This window comes from Carlito syrichta, unplaced genomic scaffold, assembly GCF_000164805.1.
Source record: "Carlito syrichta isolate Samal-C Ts95f unplaced genomic scaffold, Tarsius_syrichta-2.0.1 Scaffold306835, whole genome shotgun sequence".
NCBI classification, from domain to species: Eukaryota; Metazoa; Chordata; class Mammalia; order Primates; family Tarsiidae; genus Carlito; species Carlito syrichta.
This window is the reverse complement of record NW_007250931.1, coordinates 35130-44721: the sequence shown is the minus strand read 5'-3', so window position 1 is coordinate 44721 and position 9592 is coordinate 35130. Positions and strand designations below refer to the sequence as shown.

The following is a 9592-nucleotide window of genomic DNA, read 5'->3' as shown; positions in this document are numbered from 1 at the left end:
CTTGGAAGGCTGAGGCGGAAGGATCGCCAGAGCCCAGCAGGTCGAGGCTGCGCTGGCTGGAAGTGGCCACTGCACTCCAGTCTGGGTGACCGAGTGAGACTCCAACTCAAAATAATAATAATAATAATAATAATAGGCCAGGTTCAATGGCTCAGCCTGTAATCCCATGCTTTGGGAGGCCAAGGTGAGTGGATTGCCCGCGCCCGGTTCGAGACCTGCCTGGGCAACTTGGCAAGACCTCATCTCTACAATACATCAAAAAATTAGCCGGGCGTGGTAGCGCACGCCTGTAGTTCCAGCTACTTGGAAGGCTGAGGCAGAAGGATCACCAGAGCCCAGCAGGTTGAGGCTGCAGTGGCCAGGAACGGCCACTGCACTCCAGTCTGGGCAACAGAGTGAGACTCCAACTCAAAAAATAATAATAATAATAATAATTCAAATGATAAGAACATTTTTTGTATGAATGTTTTTAAGGCACTTGATATATATTGCAAAATTGCCCTCCAGGAAAGTTGTACCAGTTACACACCCACCAGCAATGTTCACTTTCTTTTGTAATTCAATCTAATTTTGTTTTAGTCTGCTCATATTTCTAATCTTGTTATATCCCTTTTTATTATTTCTTTGGGGTTCCAACACCTCCCAATTTAGTGTTTTCATTGAATTTCATTAGCAGCTGTTTCATTAGTAGCCCAGAAGAAGGATTAAAGTGTTAACTAGGATAGACTCTGACAAAAACCTGTAAAAATATGTTATTATCTTTGTACAAATCCTATTTAATCAAAGTTCCTCAGAAATCTGTCACTGGTGCTTATCTCAAGGGACAGATCTGGCCACTGATGATATTCTAGACCTTGGTAAGTGTGGTTCTATCTTGGTGGAAATGACATATTCATGATATGCCTGGATTCCTGTCATAACAAGTTCTAATAAGGTTTTACGTCATCTCACATCAGTTTACTGCTCTTTGCTTTCGCCTCTTCAACAACCAAGGAATCTTCCTTTAGTTTGGTTCCTTGATTACTTCACACACACACAATTGTCATTTTCCAAAATATACAGCAGAGTAGGTATATTCTAGAAATATTATGATCTTTTTTCTTTACTTGCGTCCCATTTTAAATGCACTAGGAAGCTAGGCGCGGTGGCTCACGTCTGTAATCTCAGCACTTTGGGAGGCAGAGGTAAGAGAATTGACTGAGCTCAGGGATTTGAGACCAACCTGAGCAACATGGTGAGACCTCGTCTCTATAATAAATCAAAAAATCAGTCGGGCATGGTGGTGCCTGCCAGTGGTTCCAGCTACTTGGAAGGCTGAGGCAGAAGGCTCTCCTGAGCCCAGCAGGTCAAGGTTGCGATGGCCATGAGTGTGCCACTGCACTCAAATCTGGGTGACAGAGTGAGACTCCAACTCAAAAAATAAATAAATTAGTGTATATATGCACTAGGGATATCAACAAGGTATACTTTTGGTAAAGAATCACTCCTTTAATTTGTTTATTTTTAATTTTTTTATTTTTGAGTTGGAGTCTTGTTGCCCAGGCTGGAGTACAGTGGCATGCTCATGGCCACCACAGCCTCAACCTGCTAGCCTTAGGCAATCCTTTTGCCTCAGCCTTCTCAGTAGCTGGAACTACAGATGTACGTCACTACGCCCAGCTAGTTTTTGTCTTTTATTATAGAGAAAAGGTCTTACCAAATTGCCCAGCTGGTCTCAAACCCCGGACTCAGGTAATCCTCTTGCTTCAGCCTCCCAAAGTGCTGGGATTACAGACTGGGTCACCATGCCTTGCCCCTTTTTTAAAAATACAAAATGTTACCTATTAAATTTGGTTTATAAGGCATATACATATTCTCATTTTTTAATATCTCTACTAATAGATGATTAATGAAAAATATTGAGTAATTTTTTTAAAATCAATACTTAATGCTTTAGAAATAGAGAGATATTCAACTCTAACATAAATACCCCACTCAGTTCCTGGACTTACTTCTTTTAAAAGATAATCTATAAATAAATCACAAAGTTGACATTACTCACTGTACTGTGATCATTTTTTCTGGGAAAATTTTCACAACTGTTCTAATATAGATTGCCAGTTATCAGTAGTTGGAAATGCAAGTCAACTTTTAATTATGCAGAGGCTGATTATTCAGACTACAAATTGTTCATGCCCTCCTGTACTGCTCCTTCCTGCTTCCTACCTTTTAGCATTTTCACTGCTCATTAGCACATATACCAAAAGGTAGGCATTGGACAAGGGGAAGAAAGGAGAGAAAACAAAAATCAGTTAAGCACTTAGGAGAAACTCTGATGAGAGATTTTAATACAATTTGTAGAATTATTGACTAAAATTGAGTCATTTGGATTCCCTGTGAACTGTATTTACTTGTTCTGTTCTTGTCCTCCATAGCAACAGATAATAGAATTGTCTGCAGAGAAACAACATTATTCCTATATTTAATGTTTTCCTTTGTGGAACATTTTCACATGATGGTTCATATTTTCTTTATCCATTACATTTGTACCTAGACTACTTATTTCTTTGGTGAACGGTTTATTGAGATTCCTGGCATATATATGATAATACTACAGTTATCTGATAGTTTTACGGTCTTCCAGAAAACTGAATGTTTCCCTTTAAATACCAATGTCTTTCATCTTTTAACTTGTTTTGCTGAAAACACAATGTTCCAATGTTCCTCTTACTTAAACCAAGGCTACTGAACATAATTTAAGCCTTGCCGGGTGCCCAAGGTTATCTTTACTATACATTCTCCTGGGATATGTATGACTGTGACAAAAACCCATGCAGGTAGAGCCTCTGGTTAAGTGAAATGTTACAAGTGTTGTAAAACTTGAATGGCACTAGTGTTTTCGTTTCCCCTAAGGCTGTTATTATTATATGAGTTTTCTGCCTGTTTCTCTAGTCTGTCACCTGTCTCTGTTGCCTCTTATCTTCTCCCCTTATTAGTTCTCTGCTTTTCACTGTTGAGGTCTGAGAAACTGAATAACCAAGCTGGTTAGAACTGTCTAAAATAAGAGCAGCCAGGTACCGTGGCTCATGCATGTAATCCCAGCACTTTGGGAGGCAGAGGAGAGAAGATTGCCTGAGCCCACGAATTCTAAACCAACCTGGGCAACTTGACGAGACTTTGTACAATAAATCAAAAAAATTAGCTACCTGGAAGACTAAGGCGAAGGGATCTCCTGAGCCCAGCAGGTCAAGGCTGCAGTGGCTGTGAGCATGCCACTGCACTCCAGCCTGGGTAATAATGAGACTTCAACTCAAAAAAAGAAACAAAATAAAATAAAGTGAGGTGAAATAAAATAAAAAGAGCAAATAGGCCTGCATACAAGTACAAATAGCTCTCAAATGAATATAAGTGCATGAATTTGGGTGCAGAAATAGCATCACTGCTTAGATGCCTTTCTCTTTCTCCCTTAATAATGTTTAATTATGTAGTTAAAGCCAGGCACAGTGGCTCATGCCTATAATCCCAGCACTTTGGAAGACTGAGGCAAGAGGATCACTTGAGCCCAGGAGTTTGAGACCAACCTGGGAAACATAGCAATACCTTGTCTTTACAAAAAATTTAAAATTAGCCAGGCATGGTGGAACACACCTGTAGTCCCAGCTATAGGGGAGACTGAGGCGAAGGATCACTTGAGCCCAGGAAGTCAAGGTTGTGTTGATCCATGATTGTGGCACTGCATTCCAGCCTGGACCACAGAGTGAGATCCTGTCTCAAAAAAAAGCGTTAAGTTGCTGGTTAATTGTGTTTCAAAGAAATTGTCTGGGACATGAGACTGTCATGAATAAAGCATATATAGAGAGTTTTTCTTCAGTGAGAACCACTGCTGACTGAGATCCCATGTAGGTAGGACAAAGGGCAGAATGAACATGTGGGAATAAGAAATATTATTTTTTTAAAAATACATTTAAGACGGCTTAAATATATAAAGTTTAGGATAGTAATTAGGTCATCAGTCTTTTTTTTTGTTTTTTTGAGTTGGTGTCTCGCTCTCACCCAAGCTGGAGTGCAGTGGCATGCTCACGACCACTACAGCCTCACCCTGCTGGACTCAGGCAATCCTTCCACTTTAGCCTTCCAAGTAGCTAGACTACAGGCATATGCTACCACGCCCAGGTAATTTTTTGATAAATTTTAGAGATGAAGTCTCACCAAGTTGCCCAAGCTAGTCTTGAACCTCTGGCTCTGGCAATCCTCTCACCTCGGCCTCCCAAAGTGCTTGGATTATAGACTTGAGCCACCGTGCCTGGCCAACTAGGTCATCATTCTATTAACCAACCAAAGACCGGGTAAACAAAAGCACCTAGACTATAAAAGTCTTTGGGAAATAATCTCGACAGGTACTACTCTGGTTTCTATGTCCTCCCTCATGAACATTATGAAACTGTCTAGAAAGCTCCCTACTGATAATTCCTTTTTTATTACTTTTTTATAAATCCTAATCTTGGGGTATTTTGTGGTATAGACACACAATGCTTAGGTTCCAGGCTTCTGGTGGACTTTTCCTGTGTTCATTCACTTTGCTTCCTGGGGACCAGAGCTCACTGTGAGTCATGTTCCATCTGATTTATATTGGATCTGGCTGTGGAGCTATGAGTCAGATGGGCTTCGGGCCCAGCTGCCCAGCTCATCCTCAGAGGAATAGATGGCAAGGCCAGGACTCATGTCCTGACACATTTTTCCTTTTTCCTCTTGCACCTTCAGGATCTAAAAAGAACATCATTACCGACAGCAGGCAGGTACGCCTCGCCACAGGCATCTTCCCTGCTGTCAGCCTCTTAAACCACTCCTGCAGCCCCAACACCAGCGTGTCCTTCATCAACACTGTTGCCACCATCCGGGCATCACAGCAGATTGGAAAAGGGCAAGAGATTCTCCACTGCTATGGTGAGCCATCCTTCCTCACTGCTGTCCTACCCTGCTCCAACAGAAAAAGAACAGGGCGAATAAGAATGAGCAAGCCACTGGGCAGGCGACTTCACTTTGTCTAGTGTTTGTTTCCTGGAAGCAGTTCATGCTTAGACCAAAAAAAGGCCTTCTCACTGGGCCCTATTGTGGCTAACCTATGTCTCTCACTACTTAATCACTATAAACTTCCTATTCTGAAAATGGGCAAGGAACAACTCAACTGCTTGACTTCTTTCTCTTTTTGTCTCAGCAACTTGGAAACTTATTTTAGTGTCCATTTCCACAAATGTTTGAGTAAAAGTTAGCTGTCACATGATAAATAATTGTCCAGGCCCTCTGCTAAGCTGAAGGTTTTTAAGTAGTGTTTGACTCTCTCTTGCTTTAAATACTAGCTGAGGATGATCTCTTTCCAGGACCTCATGAGAACCGGATGGGTGTTGCCGAAAGGCAACAGAAGCTGAGGTCTCAGTATTTTTTTGACTGCAACTGTCCAGCTTGTCAAACTGAGGCACACAGAATGGCTACAGGGCCCAGGTGGGAAGCATTCTCTTGTGACAGGTGTAGAGCCCTCATGCAGGTAAATTTGTCTTCTCTCTTCTCTTCTCTGCTTTTCCTAGAGGTCAGTTATCCAGTCCAAAGGAAGCCAGCAGGGAGTTACAGGTGCAGAGAGCAGTAATATCACTTCCATTGTAACCAATCATTCCCATACATTGGTTACGCTTACAAAGGAACCCCAAGAAAGGGTTGGATTTAGTAATGTTTCTCTTGGAGATGACAGAAAATATCACCTAAGCTGGTTTAAGGGGGATAAGAAAGACTGGGAATTTGTTTGCTCAAGTGGAACATTGAAAAGTCACAGGGGCCTGGCACGGTGGCTCACGACTATAGTTGCAGCATTTTGGGAGGCCGAAGTGAGAGGACTGCCTGAGCCCACGGGTTCGAGACCAGCCTGGGCAATTTGGCAAAACCTGGTCTCTACAATAAATAAAAAAATTAGCCGGGCGTGATGGTGCATGCCTATAGTTCCAGCTACTTGGAAGGCTGAGGCGGAGGGATCACCTGAACCCAGGAGTTTGAGGCTGCGGTGGCTGTGAGCATGCCACTGCACTCTAGCCTGGGCAAGAGTGAGAGATTCCAACTCAAAAAAAACAAAAAGAAAAATCACAATAAGTGGTACATGTTTTTATCCTCCCAGGCTAGAAGGCTACTTCAGATACAACTTGTTCCAGGGGCTCAGATAATGTTACTAGGATCCAATTCTTCTGTCTACCTCTCTCAGCTCCATTTTCTGTGTTAGCCCCATCATCAGGCAGACTTCTCTCTATTGGTGGCAAGATGGCTGCCAATAACCCCAGCCTTCTGTCCTTCTAGCCTGGGAGGATAAAAACATGTACCACTTATTGTGTTTCATTGACCTGGAAACTGTGGCTGGAGGAAAATCAGAGCCACATAGTTTTCCTGTAGCCATTTAGGCCCGAAGAATGGGCCACAACTGAGCCACATGTCACCCCCAAACAGCTATAGGGCACTGACCACAGAAAGGTGAGAGAAGATCCTCAGGGGAAATTGGGTTGCTGTTACCAAATGAGAAAATAGATACTGGCATTTGAAACACAGCAAATATTCACATCAGAGGTTTTCTCCTCTGCCAATGGGTACAGTATTCTTATTAGGGGAACCATTAGTGAAATGCAGAACTGATTGTGTTAGGAACCAAGTTGCAAATCCAAGGTCAGATAGCCCATTTTTCTGTTGGTTTTCTTACAACTTTTTCATAACCACTAGAAATGTGTTTGTCATCCAAAGTCATGGCCCCAAAGAGATAAGAGAAGGGCTATAGAAATAGAAAGAAATTATGAAGTATACCAATTCTGTTCCAAAAATTAAATCTCACGTGGAATCAGCTACTGCCTTTCTTAGAAATGCTGCTATCAAACCAAATTCAGGCAGCTTTGGTCATGATGTATTATTACAGGAGTCTGTTTCCCCCATGGGGTCAAAAACTGTGGCGCAATCCTATAATGTAAGCACATGCAATGTTGATAACTGACTCTGGCATAAGAATAAAGATAAAACTGACTTCCACAGGGAGATGACGTGCTGAGCTGTGGCAACAGATCTTGTGCAGAATCCGTCGGCAGGGACCACCTAGTGTCTCGGTTACAGGACCTTCAGCAGCAGGTTGGAATGGCCCGGAAGCTTCTCAGAAATGGTAAACTAGGTGAGGCTAGCCCCCTGCGTTTATTCTCCAGCCCCTTTTATTCATTCTGATATCACCTTGGAGTCAAGGATACTCAGTAATGATTGAAGAATTGAATTTAATTATCCCCATGCCAGCCACAAGATGGCTATATAGGCCAATGAGACCAAACCCTTACCAGCTCCCTTACTGAGGTGTCCTTGAAAAGGGGCCAGATGATTTAGGCTGTTACTTTCTTATGCATCAGATAGTTAAGTTAAAGTGCCCCTGACAACTACATGGCTATTTCTGATATCCATGAACTTTATGCAATTCCAGAAGTTTTGTGTCATGTATTTCAAATCCAGGGCTTAATGCTGTAACTTCCTAGAAAGGCTCTGCCTTCATCCCAGAGCCAGTCTCATAGAGAACAGTGTGGCATGTGCCCAGTGGATATAAGTATCCTGCTTTTTTCAGAAAGGAGTTGTAGAACTCCCCATTACCCTTGAAAACTGCCTTAGAGCTTGTCATTGTGGGAATTTATTTACCCTACTTTATGAAGGTTGACCTTTAGCTTAGATTTCAGGGCCAAGAGAAAGAATGACCGTAAATGGAATGTAGAGTTGGCTGTGTTGAAAAGCTGATGCGGGAAGCCCAGGGTAAATGTGGAAAGGCCTCACTTCACACCTTTTTTCTACTGAAAGAGAAAATGTAAGAGAACAACAGCGTTATGGGGACAGATGTTGCAGGTTGGTGACAACCCAGGAATAGAAAAAGAGGGGTTTCCACATTCAAGCCAGCTGATATAGAATTAGAAACTTGGATTCTCATTTCTAGGACTGAGTGTGTCTGTAGTGAGCCATCTTTCCTTTGACTCGATAGAGCAAGCCATTCAGCAGTTGCTGGAATGCCAGCATGATGCTAAGAGCTTCCTGTCAACAGAACACTCCATGGTGGGAGAAATCGAGGATGGCCTTGCCCAGGCCTATGCTGCCTTAGGTATGGAATGTGCTTTCATTTTCTGCTTGAGGAGCAAGTCTGTCTTGTGTGTTTCGTTGTGACCTTGGCCTTGTCTGGTTGGTTATGTCAGTCTTTTTTTTTTTGAGTTGGAGTCTCACTCTGTCACCCAGACTGGAGTGCAGTGGCCGCTCCCGGCCACCGCAGCCTCAACCTGCTGGGCTCTGGCGATCCTTCCGCCTCAGCCTTCCGAGTAGCCGGAATTACAGGCGCGCGCTACCACACCCGGCTGATTTTTGATTTATTGTAGAGATGAGGTCTCGCTGCCCAGGTAGGTCTCGAACCCGTGGACTCAGGCAGTCCATTCACCTCAGCTTCCCAAAGGCGCGGGATTACAGGCTGAGCCACCGAGCCCAGCTCTTTTTTTCTTTTTTAAGTTGGAGTCTCACTCTGTCGCTCAGACTGGAGTGCAATGGCACGCTCACAGCCACCACAGCCTCAACCTACTGGGCTTAGGCAATCCTTCCATCTCAGCCTTCCAAGTAGCTGGGACTACAGGCATGCACCACCACATCCCGCTAATTCTCTTATTTATTGTAGAGATGAAGTCTCGCCAAGTTGCCCAGGCTGGTCTCGAACCTGTAGACTCAGGCAATGCTTTCACCTCGACCTCCCAAAGTGCTGGAATTATAGGTGTAAGCCACCGCACCCAGCCATATGTCAGTCTTTAAACTAAGGCTGTGTGCTCTCTTTTCTATTCAGATTTCCTTGCCCTGAAGATGTTCATCCACAGTTGACTGTGGTTCTTTTCTAGAACAAGATTTTTCTTTTCTCACAGGGAACTGGCAAAAGTCAGCTATCCATCTACAGAAGAGTCTCCAAGTGGTTGAGGTTCGCCATGGGCCATCCAGTGTTGAAATGGGCCATGAGCTCTTCAAACTGGCCCAGATCTTTTTCAATGGGTAAGTCTTTCCCTTTTCCCAGCACTTTGCCAGGGCACATATATCTTTTTCTAGGTACTGCTGTGTATTACTTTTTTCCTGTGGTGCTTTTAAGCATATTGAAACTTCTTTATTTCCTCTTTAAGAGAGATCTTTGCCTTCTGTTTTGCTGAAAAATTGAAGGCTGTAGAATTTCCTACTAAAAGATATGGGGAAAGTTCTTAGATCTGAAGTGAGTTTCCCAAGGGAAACTTTCCAGGCAGCCCCACCCACAGCACAGCATTCCTTTTCATTCCTCTCTGGTTAATCACATCACCCTTGGTTCTATCATTGCCAGCACCCTCAACTTCAGGGTCTCTGGCTTCTCCCTAGTCTGCAACCTATTCCTTTTAAAGCATTTGTTTCAACCAGGGTGATTTTTGCCCCTGGACAACAATTGTCACCATCTGGAGACACCTTTTTTTTTTTTTTGAGTTGGAGTCTCACTCGGTCGCCCAGACTGGAGTGCAGTGGCCACTCCCGGCCACCGCAGCCTCAACCTGCTGGGCTCCGGCGATCCTTCCGCCTCAGC

At 43.4% G+C, this 9592-nt stretch overlaps 1 protein-coding gene across 1 annotated transcript in view; it reads left to right on the top strand.

Moving 5' to 3' along the window:
- Nucleotides 1–9592, top strand: part of SMYD4 (SET and MYND domain containing 4) — a 42434-nt gene that overhangs the window by 30946 nt on the left and 1896 nt on the right. The window contains exons 6-10 of the mRNA XM_008063413.1: nt 4741–4923; nt 5358–5521; nt 7033–7165; nt 8006–8122; nt 8919–9042. Of these exons, the coding sequence (XP_008061604.1) occupies nt 4741–4923; nt 5358–5521; nt 7033–7165; nt 8006–8122; nt 8919–9042 (721 nt within the window). The remainder of the gene's footprint in view (nt 1–4740; nt 4924–5357; nt 5522–7032; nt 7166–8005; nt 8123–8918; nt 9043–9592) is intronic.